This window comes from Halichoerus grypus, chromosome 6, assembly GCF_964656455.1.
Source record: "Halichoerus grypus chromosome 6, mHalGry1.hap1.1, whole genome shotgun sequence".
Taxonomy (NCBI): Eukaryota; Metazoa; Chordata; class Mammalia; order Carnivora; family Phocidae; genus Halichoerus; species Halichoerus grypus.
In genome coordinates this window covers 28185565-28202501 of record NC_135717.1, presented here as the reverse complement: position 1 = coordinate 28202501, position 16937 = coordinate 28185565, and the positions used below count along the sequence as shown (strand labels likewise).

At 55.1% G+C, this 16937-nt stretch overlaps 2 protein-coding genes across 8 annotated transcripts in view; one reads left to right on the top strand and one right to left on the bottom strand.

The window, feature by feature from the left end:
* Positions 1-11104, top strand: part of ABCC1 (ATP binding cassette subfamily C member 1 (ABCC1 blood group)) — a 129348-nt gene extending 118244 nt beyond the window's left edge. The window contains exons 25-31 of one of the 5 annotated variants that reach the window (XM_036115484.2): positions 1542-1668; positions 2229-2330; positions 4702-4848; positions 6712-6870; positions 7533-7699; positions 8733-8927; positions 9417-11104. In XM_036115484.2, the coding sequence (XP_035971377.1) occupies positions 1542-1668; positions 2229-2330; positions 4702-4848; positions 6712-6870; positions 7533-7699; positions 8733-8927; positions 9417-9525 (1006 nt within the window). In that variant the 3' untranslated portion in view covers positions 9526-11104. Of the gene's footprint in view, positions 1-1541; positions 1669-2228; positions 2331-3011; positions 3179-3348; positions 3500-4701; positions 4849-6711; positions 6871-7532; positions 7700-8732; positions 8928-9416 lie in introns of those variants that run through there. The other 4 variants (XR_013448886.1, XR_004924547.2, XR_013448885.1 and 1 more) reach the window with 4 other exon arrangements.
* Positions 11105-15805: 4701 nt separating this feature from the next.
* Positions 15806-16937, bottom strand: part of ABCC6 (ATP binding cassette subfamily C member 6) — a 47541-nt gene continuing 46409 nt past the window's right edge. For all 3 annotated transcript variants that reach the window (XM_078074767.1, XM_036115488.2, XM_078074768.1), the window contains 2 exons: positions 16664-16858; positions 15806-16337 (listed from right to left, as the gene is read on the bottom strand). In XM_078074767.1, coding sequence (XP_077930893.1) covers positions 16229-16337; positions 16664-16858 — 304 coding nt within the window. In that variant the 3' untranslated portion in view covers positions 15806-16228. The remainder of the gene's footprint in view (positions 16338-16663; positions 16859-16937) is intronic.

The window sequence follows — 16937 nt, the reverse complement described above, 5'->3', positions numbered from 1 at the left end:
AGACTTGGCGGGAGGACAGGACGCAGTGACCATTGAAAGCAGACAGGAGGGGCGCCTGGGTGGCTCAGTCGTTAAGCGTCCTCAGGTCATGATCCTAGGGTCCTGGGATCAAGCCCCGCATCGGGCTCCCTGGTCAGTGGGGAGTCTGCTTCTCCCTGCCCTCCCTGCTTGTACACACTCTCTCTCTCTCTCTCAAATAAATAAAACCTTAAAAAAAAAAAAAAAAAAAAAAAGAGCGCTGCAGCTCCAAGCATTGAGTAAAAGCCGGGACCAAGTTGTTCTGGGGTCAGAAAATACTGCTGGAACTATCCGTTAGCTGTTGTCCTGATGATACAAGATCATCCGTGACGGGCAGAGTCAGCCGGTATTTTTGTGTCCTGGTTCTCAGCCGAGGGGTGATCACCCCTACCACCGTGTGATGAGCCTGGGAAGCCATTCCCTAGTCTTAGGTTGGCCCACGTGAAATTCCTGTGCCCGAAAGATCACGAGCGGATAAGTAACATCAATCGAAAAGAAGGGACAGAAGTTTGCTCCTTGTTGACTAAATTCAGAAAAGTGTCTGATTGATCCCTAAAAGGGTACCCTCTTCACTCATGTCCTGATATGTGTTTTGAGACGTGGGATAGAAAATTCTGGGGAGGGGGTGACAGCACCCTGGATAAGCCCACAATGTCAGACTAGGCAGGGAGACCATGAATTGTTGGAGACCCTGCCTGCCCCGGCAGAATTCTCAGTTTATCAAATCTGGCTGTCTTTGGGAGAAGCTACACACCCAGGAAGATCAGTCACATGAATCTTAAGGGCTATAGTGACAGAAAGATCAACACCCTCATCTCCCCAAAATGCTTTACACGTTGAAACGTTAACGTTTCTAATGCCATGTGGTATCTTACACAAGTTAGCTTTTAACCAATAATCTGTTTAAGAGGTAAAATAATCCATTTTAACATTTCTAAAAGGAGAATGATCTGGCTCTGGGAACATTATAGCAACATTGAAAATAGTCGCTTATCTCTCCCTTCCCCCTTTCCTGCCAAGAGAAGGTTATTTTAAGTAATCTCTACAGGCAGGGTGGGGCTTGAACCCACAACCCCGAGATCGAGAGTCACACGCTCCCCCGATCTCTCTCCACAAGATCACCAGCTAGGCACTCCCAAGGGAAGCTTATTTTATTTTGGTGCCTCTTACAGTTGATGACTTCTTAGTATTGAGAAATTCTCTCGGACATCATTTTAAAGATGGGTATATTTTAAAGCTTCCAGTGAGAAAGAAGTTGGTTCTTAACAAGGCAGGCTTCAGTTTCCTGGGAAGTCGGCTTCTGGAGAACTCCGTTTAATCCCTGGGGTTGTCAGGTTGATGAGGCAGCGAGGCCGTGTCCCTTTGGCTGTCCTTCCCCTGTGACAAGGCCTTTCTCGGGACCTCGCAGGGAATTCTGGCAGTTAGCAAAGTGCCCACACCCCCCCCCACCCCCCCACCCCCGCCGGCTTGAACCAGACGCCGGATCTCTGGAAAACTGACTCCGGGTGTGTGTCTGCGGGCAGGTGGCTGGCGGTGCGGCTGGAGTGTGTAGGCAACTGCATCGTCCTGTTCGCCGCCCTGTTCGCCGTGATTTCCAGACACAGTCTCAGCGCCGGCTTGGTGGGCCTGTCCGTGTCGTACTCGCTACAGGTAAGAGGGGGCTGCTCTCGGCCAGATTTTCTCATTCTCTTCGTGGGGGAGTCGGTCCTCAGGTTCTTGGGCCTTCGCTTTGAATCCGGGCAGGAGCTGGGAGAGCGGACGGGGGCTGAGCGGCACTGGAGAAGCCTGGTGACCCGCTGGCGCTGGGGCGGGGCGGTGAGACACGTGGCCAGGACTCCCCCACTAGTCAAGGCAGGCCGGTGACGGCCGACAGGGTGCCTCCAGCTACAGGAAGAAGGCCGTCCTGTGACTTTCCCTCCCATCACGGCTTTCGTTGGGGCGCCCAAATTTGGATGCATGGTATTTTCCTCTTACCATCTACCTCAGAATATTTTCGGGTGCCCTTTCTGATGACTTGTGTGGCCCGGGGGTTATTTCGAAACGTGTTTCCTTACGAGGTGCAGTGTAGGCCGTCCGGGTGATGGCGGTACGTGAGGCGGACGTTTTCTGGACCTGTCTTACCTAACACATTTCGTAATTCGCAATTACTTCCCAAAGATAAAGCAGCTGGTGCTCACTCTAGGAGCTCTGTGTGACCCTTCCACCCGCAGGTCACCACGTACTTGAACTGGCTGGTTCGCATGTCGTCCGAGATGGAGACCAACATCGTGGCGGTGGAGAGGCTGAAAGAGTATTCAGAAACGGAGAAGGAGGTAAAGCCAGCGCCTGGCCTGGCCTCTCCTGGCCTCTTCAGTGTGGCTTATCTCGCACGTGCGCTGAGCCACAGCCTATGTGCTACAAGGCAGCCTCTGTTCGACAAGAATTGTCTTCCGTTACTTGTCACGTATTTGCGTGGGGGACTTCTGTTATGGAAAATGAGACACTCGTTTCCTCTTTGAAGTTTAAAAATTAAGTACCCGTGAGTTGATTCAAAGCATGGAAAGGCACTCACAAGAGGCTCAGTACGTGCATATTGTAAAAATGGTGACGGTGGTAAGGATTTGACCCAAGTTTGGGGAACCCTGCAGTTATTCAACCAAAGTCCCCATTTTATAGATGGAGCAAAGGGTGGCCTAGGGAGGGACAGTGGCTGACCCGAGGTCACATGTGGTTGGAGCGGCTGGGAGTAGGACCCCAGTGTCCAGATTTCAGTGCCACATTGTCCTCAGAAACTGCCTTTTTCTGCCTGCGCACCGTCGCCTATAGCAGTGGTAGTGACGGTAACGAGCACCTGGGGAGACCCCACCGTCCCTGCCACCACCAGGCATGCCAGCGACCCATACTGTGGCCCTGGAGGTGCGTCAGGCCCCGTAGCACACATCTGACATGTTGTAATTCATACAGCCTTCCCGTAGCCTCGTAACGCCCATTCTGTCGTGATCCCCATTTTACAGGTGAGGAAACGGAGACTCAAGGTTAAGTTACTTGCCCAAGATTACATGGCTGGTAAATGGCTGACCTAGAATTTGCGTCTGGGCCATTGGCACACTGCCTCCCAAGAAGGTGCCCTTTGGGAATGAGACCAGGGCCCTGGTTAAACTGTCTTGAGGGATCTACAGAGGTGAGCCATGCCCCATCCTTAACGCTCTCACACAGGTGACCCAGGTTCCCCTTCATCAGAGAGCATTATTCAGAGTGGTGTGAGCACCCCCTGTGGAAATGTATGTATTACACCAGGGGTTTTCCCACTGCACTGAATTTTTTTTTTTTTTTAATTTATTTATTTGACAGAGACACAGCAAGAGAGGGAACACAAGCAGGGGGAATGGGAGAGGGAGAAGCAGGCTTCCCGCAAGCAGAGAGCCCGATGTGGGGCTCGATCCCAGGACCCTGGGATCATGACCTGAGCCGAAGGCAGACGCCTAATGACTGAGCCACCCAGGTGCTCCTGAGTTTTTTTGTTTTTTTTTCTTACAACAGCTTTTAAGATATAATTCACATGCCATGCAGTTCATCATTTAAAGTATGAAATGAAATTGATTTTTTAGAAAGTACCATGTTTTTTTACTTCTTTTAATTGTTTTTATGTTTTTAGAATAAGAACATATTTGAAAAATACAAAAGAAAGTAAAGATTATCCAGGGTCTTATCACTACTAAAAATATATGTCTTTATATAGAATATATTTTCTTGGAAAGTTCCATCTACTTCTTTGTAGTGCTCTCCATGTTCTTACAGCTGTCCATTCATTTATATACCTAAGTTTATGAAAGGGAAATATGCTTGTTGAAAAAAAATTAATATAGCAAGTTTATGGGGGAGAAAGGATGAATGCTGTCTTTTGTCCTCTCCATTCCTGAGCTTTCCGCAAGCTAGCCCCAAGCCCGGCCCAGAGCACGTCCAGTTGTAGCGCTAAGGAAATATTGAACTGAACTAAGAAGCCCTTCAGAAATAAGAGCTGTGTGACCTTGGGCAAGTTACTTACCGTCTCTGTGTCAGTTTCCTCACGTGCAAGGACCCCACTCATGGGATTGTAGTGAGGATTAAATGAGGTCATGTGACCGTGCTCTTTAAAAGCATTAGCCATTGCTTTTATAGTTGCCCTCCACACGTAGGAGGCATTTGGAGTAACACCTCTACTCTTGTGTCCGTCCGGACAAGATCACTCATTGATCGAATCAGTCCGTAAATATTCGTGGAGTCCCTGTTGTGTGCTGTAGGGGCTGGAGCATGGCAGTGAACAGTGAACTAACCTGTCTGCCTAGAGTGGACATTCCAGGGGCATGCGAAGCACAATAAGCAAATAAAAGCACGCCTCAAGTGCTAGGAGGTGCCACGCGGTGTGAGGGAGAACGGAGCAGGGGAGGGGATAGAGGGCACAGAGCCAGGGGGTGATCTCAGTGGCCCGAGATCAGCAGCACGTGAGGGAGCATGCGCAGAGGGGAGATGGGGGAAGAGCCTTCCAGGCAGGGTGCAGGGCCCCAGGAGCAGGGCGCGCAGGTGCGGTTTAGAAACAGTGCAGCCACGTGGGGAGCAGAGTGAGCCAGAGGGAGGGAGAGGGGTCAGAGGGGATGTGCAGCCGGCTTGCCGGAAGCCTTAGGCTGCTGAGACGGACCGAAGATTCCTTGTCCTGCCCCATCACAGGCTCCTTGGCAAGTCCAGGAAATGACTCCGCCCAGCACCTGGCCTCAGGTGGGCCGAGTAGAATTCCGTGACTACGGCCTGCGATACCGAGAAAACCTGGACTTGGTTCTCAAGCACATCAACGTCACCATTGATGGAGGGGAAAAGGTGGGTGCTCCTCGTCCCCCTGACCGTTCATAGCGGGGCATCGCTTGCAACCAGGCAGGTGCAACCAGGCGCATCATTTCCCCAGTTTATCACAGTCCGATTCCGTGGGGTAGAGTGGCCTTTTCTGAGATGGGCTTGTGGAAGTAGAAGCTGCTAGAGTGTCCCAGCCACATTGCATACTGTTAGCAGGGAGCCAGATGAGGCCCGCGGGTACGTTTTGAAAAAAATCTGAATCTGTTGCAAATACTGAAAAATCTGGTATGTCTTATATAAAAATCCATTTCCTGTCCCCTTTTTTTTTTCTTTTTTGAGCGAGCGAGCATGTGCAACGGTGGTGGGAGGAAGGGCAGAGGGAGGGAGAGATTCCTAGGCAGGCTCCACACCCAGTGTGGGGGCTCAATCTCATGACCCTGAGATTATGATCTGAACGGAAACTAAGGATTGGATACCTAACCGACTGAGCCTCCTAGGCACCCCAACTTCCTGCTTTTCTTGAAAGATCAAACATCTCTGGGGCGCCTGGGTGGCTCAGTTGGTTGGGCAACTGCCTTCGGCTCAGGTCATGATCCTGGAGTCCCTGGATCGAGTCCCGCATCAGGCTCCCTGCTCGGCGGGGAGTCTGCTTCTCTCTCTGACCCTCCCCCTCTCATGTGCTCTCTCTCATTCTCTCTCTCAAATAAAAAAATAAAAATCTTTAAAAAAAAAAAAAAACATCTAGCAGCACTGGGCTTATACTCCCTGCCTGGTTCTTTGTAGACAAGATGAGAGCCTCCAAGCTCACCCAGTCCCCTCCCATCTCACTTTTGTGCCTACTTGGCCCCTGAAGGAATTCGAGTTTGCCACCTCTAGAATGGAAAGATGCCATCGTCACTACTAGGGACAGCTCAGTGAATATGTGAAGTTGTCAGAATTCTGGAATATATCCCTAGTCCCAAGCTGTTGCTGGAAGATGTCCTTGCTGTTGAGACCCTTAGACCCTCAGGAATCAGACGAAGGGTCTTCCTGGCTGTCTGGCAGAGGACAGAGTCTCTTTCGTCTCTGAACATACGTGTTTGCTAAACACATATGTGTTTGCTAAACTGTTCCTACCCCAAGGCTCAGGTTTCGTTCCCATGAGATAATTTCTCTAACTTCTACCAAGGAAAAGAACAGAGTGGATTGTGTTCTCACTGAGGCTTCATGGCTTATGTTCCATCATGAGACTGCTGTGTGACAATTCTGTTAGAGGCTGGAGGAAGCCTGCCTTTCAAGAACCCAGACGAGAGGGGGAGAGTTATAATTGGATGTCAGGAATGTCAGTCATTGGCCACGGAGCAGGGAGCCCCGTTTCCTCAAGGGAGGATGAGTGGAGACTGGGTCCTGTCCATAACCTCTCGTTGCTCCTGCAGCTGGGTTGGAGGGAGCAGGTATGCAGGGGGGATCTGCTTGAATCTTTAAGCTACTTCGACAGCTCAGGATGGAAAACTCACCATCAAAGGATTGAAAAACAGTATGGGGGAAAATACCTGATAATTAACATTATCTAGAGTTGAAAATAATAGGGCTTTATTGAAAATCCCTTCTCCCTGAGCCCAGTCTCTTTGGGAGGTCTGTACTAACTTACCAAAAGAGCTGAATATCATTTTAATTTATCAAAAGAGGTGGCACAGAGAAGGAAGTCCTTCTTGACCCTTCATACAGCCCCTGAAGGAGCGTCCCTGGGAAGCTGCTGATGGGGAGGAATGTGGTGGGCGTCAGATCGACCAGATGACTGAATTGCTTTAGGGCAGACACCTGAAATGTGGGCCTTGTGTGGGGGCAGGTGGGAGGTAACCCCCAGACACTGGCATTCCCACCTCACCCTGGGCCCTTCCTGTCCCACAGGTTGGCATCGTGGGGCGGACGGGAGCTGGGAAGTCGTCCCTGACCCTGGGCTTATTTCGGATCAACGAGTCTGCTGAGGGGGAGATTGTTATCGACGACATCAACATTGCCAAGATTGGCCTGCACGATCTGCGCTTTAAGATCACCATCATCCCGCAGGTGGGGTCTGGGTACACCAAGGGCGTGAGTGGGGGGCAGTGAGAGAGATGTAGGTATGTTTTCAGGACAAATATAAATGTATTCCTACTTTATTGTTTTAATTCTTCTCATGGAAATGATACTGTTTCTTTGCCACTGAATCTCCCCTTAGGATATAAGTAACAGTGGGAATTAACCGGGTATCATTCCTTCACTCCTGCTGGCTTCACTCAGGACAAGAATAAGCCTCTCAAGAGCCAGGCGAGAAATAGGAATTTTCTAGACTGATTTCTGTAGGTGTGATTCCCTCATGTGTTGTCTGGTTGTGTTATTTTCCCTAAAATTTTTTTCTAAGATTCTCCTTTGGAGGCAGGGAACAGGGAGGAATCCACAGTACTTTATGATTAGGAATTACCCATGCTGCTTCTCCCCACCAGAAGGTTCCGTGTATTGGAGACTCTGGGAAGTTTTCCCAAAAGAAATTTATTTTATTTCACTTAACCCAGGATTTTCCAAACCTTTGCCCCCGATTACTAATATCTCCAGAAATAGTGATTCCGAGGAACTCTGGAACCCCATCTTGAGCGATTCTGGCCAGAACTGTTCACGTCGCACCTGTTTGCCCCGGGTGCAGGTGTCATGACGTGAGCCTCACCTGCCGTCTGCCATCTTTTCTCGAACAGGACCCTGTTTTGTTCTCGGGTTCCCTCCGCATGAACCTGGACCCGTTCAGCCAGTACTCAGATGAGGAAGTCTGGACGTCCCTGGAGCTGGCTCACCTGAAGGACTTCGTGTCCGCCCTTCCCGACAAGCTAAACCATGAGTGTGCGGAAGGCGGGGAGAACCTGAGGTAAGCAGGGATGTGAGGCCCTGACCGGGTCTCCTCGGCTCCGCCTCCGTCGAGGTGTTTGAAGAGTCTGTCCTCCTGCATCTGTGTCAGGCCTGGGTTTGAGTCCCAGCTCTACCACGGATGAGCCATTTTCTCTTCACTTCTTGTAGCCTCGATTTCAGCATCTGTAAAGTGGGCTTCAGTCCAGGCTCGTTGTACCATGAGGTATAAAACCAGGATGGCCGATGCGGTTCTTTTCTTACACCGGGTTTAGTCAATTGAGCGGGACTGTTCAACTATTGAAAGGTTTCTTTCTTGGTCAGTAAATGGCACTTTTCTGAGTTCTTTGAGTCACCACCCGCTGCCCCAGCTGTCCTGGCCCTTGTCCCAGGATCCCCAGGATCCCCCCATGACCTGGCAACTACAGTGTGACTGCCTGGTGTCGCAGGGAACCTGAGCCCTGCTCCAGTGTCCTTCATGCCTCGTCCACCCCTGTGACAGCCAACCACCAATCCTCAGATGTTCTCAGCTGCTCAGACCCTTGGGGTGGTCAGCCAGGCGGTCGTGCTCTTCTCGGCTCCCTTCTATGGCTGGGGGTCCCCGGGGCAGGTCGGGTCGGCTGCGCACGGCCCTCATCCCGCAGCGACCAGCCCAGGCGTGTTGTCAGCGGCGATGGTGGGGGTGCGTGTTCTGTCTGCGAGCCTCCGCTGGCCTCGTCGGCCGGCATCCCGTCGACCACAGCGAGACACGTGGTTGAGTCCAGGGTCAAGTGGGAGGACCCTCCAGAAGGCACAGATACCGGGCCATCTGTTACCTGTCCCGTGGCCCATGCTGAGCTGGCCACATGTTTGGGATATCCCTGCCGAGCCCGGCTCCGGCTCCACAGCTGGGACGTCCTGAGCCACCGCTGACGTCGGGTGCGGGCGCGGGGTGCGGGGCGCTCCTGGTCGTGGCAACACCTAGTGCCCCCTCCCTCTTCTCCCAGCTCTGGCCGGGGCTCAGGGTCGGGGCTGGTTTTGACCCTCTGTCCCCTGGCCTTTTCCTCCTGGTCCAGCGTCGGGCAGCGCCAGCTTGTGTGTCTGGCCCGGGCTCTGCTGCGGAAGACCAAGATCCTCGTGTTGGATGAGGCCACGGCGGCCGTGGATCTCGAAACGGATGACCTCATCCAGTCGACCATCCGGACGCAGTTTGAGGACTGCACCGTGCTCACCATTGCACACCGGCTCAACACCATCATGGACTACACGAGGTGACCCTGCCGGCGCAGATGCTCGGCACCGTCCTGTGTCTAGGGACAGCCCTCTCTTCCCCCTGGGTATTTCTGACATCCTCCATCATGTATTCAGTGCACACACGGGTGGAGTGCCTGCCACATTCTCGGCCCTATTCTAGGCACTAGGGCCTCAGCAAGGAGGTATCAGCCAGGGAGCCTGCCTGAGGGACCTTCGCGGTCAGTCAGGGGCTGGGTGCGGACACAGACAGTAAGCACATGAGCACACGAAAGCACGTGGTGCTGGGAACGAAGTAGAAAAGGTGAGAGCCCTTCCCGGGGTAAGCATCCCAGGACTTTGACCGGAAGGGCTCAAGGATGGCAGCCAGTTGGAAGGCTACTGCAGGAGCCCTAACAAAAGGTGGGAGGGGCCTGACCCAAAGCAGGGATTTGTTTGGGTGGCTCTTTGGGGGCACAAGATGCAGACCCCTTCCCTTCGCCTCACGTCTGTATCTCCTCGTCTTGCAGGGTCATCGTCCTGGACAAGGGAGAGATCCGGGAGTGCGGCCGGCCCTCCGACCTCCTGCAGCAGAGAGGTCTTTTCTACAGCATGGCCAAAGATGCTGGCCTGGTGTGAGCCGCGGAGCTGGTGCATCTGGTCAGAATTGCAGGGCTGACACGCCAGCGTCCGGGGGTGACGTACTGAGGCACCGTCCTTGGGAACCCAAGCCTCCTGTGTACTGAAACCAAAAAAAAAAAAGAGAAAAAAAAAACAACCCCCAAAACCAAAACTCAAAAGCAGCCACCGTCTGGCCCCCAAGCTGGAATTGGCCGTGAAGAAGCAGGAGAGACACAGAGATGCAGCCCACCCAGAACACTCCCGCCCTTGCCTCCGTGGCCCCTGCAAGACGCACATATATTCTCAGGCCCCCGGGATCGCACGCTCGTGCTCTTGGTGCTCCGTGAGGAGGTTTTGGCAGCCAGACTGCCAGAGAAAGTGGTTTCATAAAATAACGCTAGTGACCAAATCCAGCCAACTGCCTCAGATCTCTCCAGCCAAAGTCAACGGATTCCGTCTTTGAGAAGCTCCCCGGCCCCCGGCAACCCCCAGTGTGCTTTGTCTCCTTGGGGCTGCAGGTGGGAGTGAGGGGCCTGGGAAGATTACTCTCCCCTCAGGCAGTACCCTGAGGGCCACGGACACTCCTCTTACCAACCATCTGGTCTTCCAGGCGCTCAGACACTGGGAACCCACGTCCCAGCCCTGCTCTCCCGGTACTCGCCTCCCAGGCCAGGGGCAGCCTCCACGTCCCCGGACTTCTCACTGACGGGACTCAGCGGGACTTCCGGGCTGTCTGGACCCAGAGATCATCTCAGTACCAACTCCCCAGCCCGGCCGCTCCGCTCCTCATCCACTCCAGTCTTCTCCTTGCTTTCCTCGCTCCCTCTTTCTCCCCATCGCTAGGATGGCTTTACTGCCCTAGTCCCTGAGAGAGAAGATCTGCCGATGATGATGAAGCGGTCAAGGCCAAGAGCGCTAGGTACCTCCCAGGTGCAGCCGGTCGGGACTGAAAAGGGCCCCGTTGAGTCTCCTCCGTGTGGTTAGATTTTTTTTCCCTCGCCCTTGGCATCTGGGTGGCTTGAAGGATGGCAGTGTGGAGAACTCGACATTTCATGACCGAGTCTCTTCCAGGACAAGAAAAGGACCCATTCACAGATATCAGTGATGGCTTTTTCTTTTTTTTTGTTTTATTTTGTTTTGTTTTTTTGGCTTTAAGTGCTGCTCCAAGGGGGAAAAACAGTCTCAAGAGTTTAATTTCTTGGGAGGAGGTGTTGGTTGAGGAGCAGCATTCCCAGGGATTCCCAGCCACGTCGGCTGGCAGGTGACAGGTGGTCCACGTGTTCCTGGAAGAAAATGGAGAAGCAGAGTCCTTCTCGGTTTCTCGGAGACCAAAGCGAGACCCAAAACGCAGAGGAAGGTCACTGCTGCTCCAGGATTCATACTCGCTATGAATTACATTGCTGACTTCACACCCAGAGAAGCATCTTTCTTCTTTTAGGTGGAAATATATATTTATTTTTTTGTAAGTTATACCATTCTTTCACATTAGATAAACCAAGTTTTTCTTGGGGATCTTTTTCTAAAGACTTACACTGGAAACGTGAACATTTGCAAATAATTTACAGTAAAAAAAAATATTTTGTTTCTTACTGAACAATTGTTCTGTTTTCTTTGGGGCGTTAGCTGCGGGTTCTGCCACGTCCTTCAGAAGTTAGGACGGGGTTACGCTCTTGCCTGCTTCTGTTCTTTGTCTTTGGCAAACCCGTTGTCTCCAGTGGGAGCTCTTGTCCAGGAACGGGACCTGAGAGGTGAAGACGCAGGTGGGGTTCAGTGGGGAGTCGGCATGGTACGGTGGACGGAGCCTGGGCTTGAGCCCTGCCCTTGCGGTTTGCTGACTGGGTGACCCTGCATGAGTCACTGGACGTCTCTGCTGCAGCTGCCTCGTCTATAAAACAGGGCTGACCTGCCCCGCGGGATTGTTGTGCTGATGAGCAGTGATGGTTTGTGGCACGCACGACCTTGGTCATCTAAGACACAAGCCAGGCAAAAGTCCCACGTGGCCAAAGTTAGCCGAGAAACTGTTTAGGTGGGCCGGGCTGTGCTGTGGTAGCAAATTAGCCGTGAACGCTTAGGAAACGAACACCTGGGTTTATTTCTCACTCAGGCATTTTTTGATGAGCGTCAGATCCTCTCTAGGGTCCCTGTCTTCCCTGCAGCAACGGAGAGACCCAGGCTGTTGTGGTCTTACAGCATCACGCCTCCCAAGGGCTGGCTTGCGGAGACCGGCACCGCAGGGGAGGGGAAAGCGGGCAACAGGATGACGCACCCCCGTTCTTAAGTGCCCCAAACCGGAAGCGACACAAATCCGTTCCACTCAGCCCAGTGGCCAGAGTCAGTCACGTGGCCCCAGCCCCACCGCAAAGGAAGCTGGGAGATGGCAGGGGGAGGTAAGGAAGAGTAGTACCTCCCCTAGTGGTCGTTCCCGTGGTCTCTTGAGTCGTGGCCAGCGGGGAAGTGAGGCTGGCGTGTTGGGTTTTTGAGTTTGCACTGGGTGAGTCTTGCTCGTGAAGAGTTGCCGTGTTTGGGGAGCAAACCATCCGTGCTGCACCCTGAAAGCAGGCCCCGAGTAGCTGCGCAGAGCGGGCATCCTGCCGTGTCGCCCGGAGCGTGGACGTGCTCAGTAAAGAGAGGCTGGTCAGCTTGTTCCCATTAGAAGGGAAGTATTTGGATATGCCATGTGGGGGGGTCAGTTTTAGGGGTGAGGTCCCAGGTCAGATCCTAACCAGGTGTCCCAAGTGTGCGACCTGGTGTGTGCCTCATGGGCGTGCACCGTGGGACAACCGGTGCTCAGGAGGGTCGCGGGCCTGGGTTCAAGCTCATGCTGCTTCCTGTAGAGGAGACCGCGTGCGGCCTTAACCCCGGAGAGGGTGGCGTCCAAAGCCCCGAGGCTGGGGCAGGGGTAAGCGCTTCAATGCCGTGGAAGGAGCAAGGGGGGCCCCCAGCCTCCTGGGTGCCCGGCCCTGGGCTCAGTGCTTAGCCTCACTCCTGTGGGAACGGACCCCCAGGCCAGAGTGGAGCGGGGAACAGGCGTGATGCTTCCCGCGTGGGTCCCACAGCACATTCCAGCAAAGTACTCACAGTCTGACCACTTCTCTGCCCTCCAGTTGCTGCCACGCGGGTCCCTGTCTCGTGCCCCTGTGACCACCACCTCAGCGATCTCCCTGCTGCCCTGGCCACCCCACTTCCCCCCGGTACAGTGTGTTCTCCACCCAGCAGCATCGTGTGCCTTTAAAAACCCTCCATCACAACCCTCCAGTGGTCCCCGTGTCTGGCGGCAGGCAGCTTCCCTGCACACCCCGGCTTCCCGTAACCTCTGCCCCCAGCTCCCCTCTGGCCATCTCGCAGGGCCCTCCAGCCACAAAGCCCCTCTGCTGTCCTTCCAGCATGCTGGGCACTGTCCCGCCCCCAGGGCTTCCCTCTGCCCCAGATGTCAGCGTGGCTGGTCGCTGCCCTGTTTCTTTCACAGTGGCGGCTCCCCAAGAGCAAGGCTCTGATCGCCTTACTCCGTAATGAATGCCCACCCTGGGCCCATAGCTCGCCCCCGGTGACTGCCTTCTCTGATCCAACACCGAGCTCGCCGTGCCGGGCCCTGGGCCAAGTGTGACGTCACTGGGGCCTCTCGAACCTGCCTTTCAGGAGCTGTGGTTTCTTCATTGGTACAGCTGGGATCGTGTCCATCTGGCCAGGTGGGTGTGAGGATGGAAGCCGATGCAGGTAAAACCCAGAGCCACGCCTGGCCCTCCGGACACCGTCCTACGTGGTGATGGCTTTCATTCATTCATTTGTCCGTCTATCCAGCCATCCTGATATCCATCCAGCCGTCCGTCCATCCATGCAATCGTCACTTATTGAACACTCCCACGTGCTGTGCACCGTGCCAGATGCTGGGAGACAGTGAACGCATGTGAACAAATCCCTTGTGTCAAGAACGAAAGGAGCCCATTCCTTCCCTTCTGGTGGGGGGGGGGGGGGTGTTGCTGCCAGAGTGGAATTCAGCTGTCAGCGAGCTGATGTTCTAGAGCTAAAGGAGTGTGCACGAGGCAGCTCAGTGGTTAGGACGTGGGCTCTGGCGCCAGGCCACCCGGGTTCAGATCCCTGCATTTTCTCCGTGAAAGGGGCCTCACGAAAGCGTCCTAGTAAGGTGATAACCCTGCTCCCTTCCTCCCCCCATTGTAAGGATTCACTGAAAGGCTGTGGCGGGCATCCGGGCAGGGATTGGTGAGCGTCGGCAGTGACGCGAGGGGACACGGGAGGATGAAGAACCGACCACAGGTCTGTACGTGACTTTCCCTGTAGCTGTCTCCCAGCGGGCCTTCGGCACGGTCTCTGGGGAGCCGTGGTGCGCCCCCCCCAGCACCCTCATTAGTGCTGGCTTCCATAGCACCCGCTCCCCTCTGTCCTTGAAAAAGCCTCAAAGGACCCCGAGTGCGTTTGCCAAACACAGCGGCTACCACTTTTGCCTGCGGTCCGTGTGCCCGGATGTCAGGGGCCCTGCTCCAAGCAAAGTGCAAAGTGCTGCGCCTGGTCCCTTCCTGTCCTTCCAAGTTGGGCAGGATCCCCCACGCGATGTCTTGGGCTGTGGTGTTAAATAGACCCAGGACAGACCCCCCTCACCCTCACCGGCCCGCTCTGCCACTTACAAGCCCGGTGACTTTGGCATGCCAAGGTCATGTGGGCTCTCTGGGCCTCATTTTCCACCTTTCCAAAACAGAGTTGGTAGGTGCTAGTAATGGTGGGGCCGGCCCTTCGGAGGCAGGACTGGGGGCCGGCAAGGGATGCAGCCCTCTGACCCCACTTGGAAGGCATCCAAATGAGCTTCTGGCCACACCTTGGCAGAAGGACGTAGAAGCTGCAATTAGATCTAGATTTAGTTTCCTCCGGGCTGAAAACCCTATGCTGGATGGAACAGCGTAAGGTCCCTGTGACGTGGCTAGGACAGGGTGGGTGGGTGTCCTCAGGCCCTTCCTGATACACCAACACAGCCACTGTCCGTGTATCTGGGTGATCGGTGGGTTGGCTTAGCCCAGTCCCTCTCAACTGGGTGACTGATCCCCCAGGGGACACTTGGCAGCGTCTGGAGACATCTTGTCACAATAGGTGACAGTATGATTGGCATCTAGTGAGGAGAGGCCAGGGATGCTGCCGAGCATCCCACGGTGCGCGACCCAGAATCATCAACCCCACGTCAGTAGCGATGCAGGTAAAAAAAATTCTGGCGTGTATACTCTCTGCCCTACGGAGGACCCGAGGAGCTCCTCAAACAGAACAGTATTGACACTAATAATGAAAGTTGATTGAGCACGTATTTGTGCCCAGCTCAGCTCAGACGCTTGCACGTATTAACTTTATCCCCACAGCGATGCCATGAGGTCACGGCAGAACCCTGGGCTGCCAGAAAGTTCTCATCCAAGGCGTGGACTTGTTCTCATGCTGCCCTTCACCGCAGCGTGTCTGTGTGACCTCAGGCTTGGCTATTTTAGACTCTGGTCCCTCTTGGCCCGCGCCTGCAGCCGGCTTCAGCCGCGCTGTATCAGCTTTCCGACTGCGGAGGGAGACGGGCCGAGCCCCACGGCACGCCGTGCTGGTGCCTCCCCTGGACGGGGGGGCAAGACCCGGCCCATCTCTGCCGCGGACCTGGGGCTTCCAACAGTCTCCGGAGGACACTCTCCGGCTGATGCACCTGCTGGTGGGCCTCCCCCCCACCCCCCAGCCGCCCACCCCCAGGAGCTAGAATTTGGTCTTTCACACACATGCAATGTGTGCCCTGAGCAAATTCTCTCCGTGGGGGGCCCGGGAGTCCCTGGCTCCGCAAATCTTGTTTTTGGCACTGAAGGTGCTGGTGTGGGGGGCCGGCCTGTTCTTGGTGGGGGGGTTGGGGGGTCGGCCTGTGTGTCGGTTCAGACAAGACGCTCCTTGGGGCTCACCTACGAGGGTGGAGGGGCAGCAGCAGGAGGTGTGCAATTCCCTGGAATCCTATGAGGAGCTTTAAAAATACTTACCGGAATGGAGAGCGCATCAGCTCCTGGTTGTGGGCGGGAGGAAGGTGGGTACGGTCACAACATGGTGACCGGAGGTGTCCTGGTGGTACTGGCCATGCTCGGCATCCTGACTCGCGGTGGCAGGTGCAGAAGCTTGCCCAGAGACACGTGTGTGTGCACGCGCACAAATCCAAGTAAAAGTGGGGAAATCCGAACAGCATCGGCCAATGGTACCGATGTCACTATTCTGGTTATGATACTGTACTACTGTTTTTCAGGATGTTGTTATTGGGGGAAACAGAGTAAGGCTACCCAGGAACTTCCTGGAATATTTCTTATAATTGCTTGTCCATCTACAACCATCTCAAAATAAAGAGGGTAATTTGTAAAAGGTACATGCTCCACGCCCCCCCCCAGCCCCAGCCCCAGCCCCGGGGATGTTGATTTTCAGGGTCTGTGGTGGAGCCCGGGCATGGGTGGGTTTTTGAGCCCCTCGGGTGAGGCCCCTGGGCAGCCAGCGCGGAGAGCCACCAGCAACTTCAGCTCCGGGGTGGACGAGGCTGGACGAGCCCTGATCAGACCGACCTGGGCATTGCTGTGTCCTCCCAGGTCTGTGACGGTTGGCCACTTCCTCTGCCATTTTCCTCCCAGAGAGCGGTGCCAACCGATGACCCCTGGGTCCCTGGCACCCCCAGGGCACAGCAGTCTCTCTGGGCTGGTACGACGAGGCGAGAGTTGAGGGCTCAGACCAGGCCCGATTCCTGCGCCAGCCTGTAAAACAGGCCCTTCTGGGCCAGCAGCTGGGCCGGGCTGCCACTCTCTGCCATCTGCCCCTTGTCCATGACCAGCACCCTGCAGGGTAGAGGGAAACGAGCAGCTCTTACCAGCCCAGTTGGCCCGGGCGCTCTGCTGCCGAAAGCCCAGCGTGTCTGTTCCGGAAGAGTCTGGCCTTCCCTGCAGTTTCCTGACCCTGACATGCAGGGCGGAAGCATCAGCTGGGCATGAGTCCGTGGCCCCTCCCTTCCCCTCGGGGCATCAGTTCTGCCTCCCGTAGAGTGGGCACTCGCTAATCCATTCCAGCGCCCCTCCGGCTCTAAACCCCGCCGCTTCCTCGGCCGCTGCAGGGGTGGTGGGGGCCGGGGGAGCCCCCGAGGGCCAGCCGGGAGAGGGGTGCGAACCTGGCGCAGTCCATCACGGAGCACAGGCGGTGGGCGATGAGCAGCACCGTGCACCGGGCGAACCAGCTGCCGAGGGCGGCCTGCATCTGGAGCTCCGTGCCTGGGTCCACGGCGGCCGTGGCCTCATCCAGGATGAGGATCCGGGTTTTCCGGAGAAGGGCCCTCGCCAGACACAGGAGCTGCTTCTGGCCCACACTGGGAATGAGTGGGAGGGTCAGGCCAGACACTGGTGTGCCTGCACGTCAGGATGGGCAGGGTCTGCCCACAGATGGGG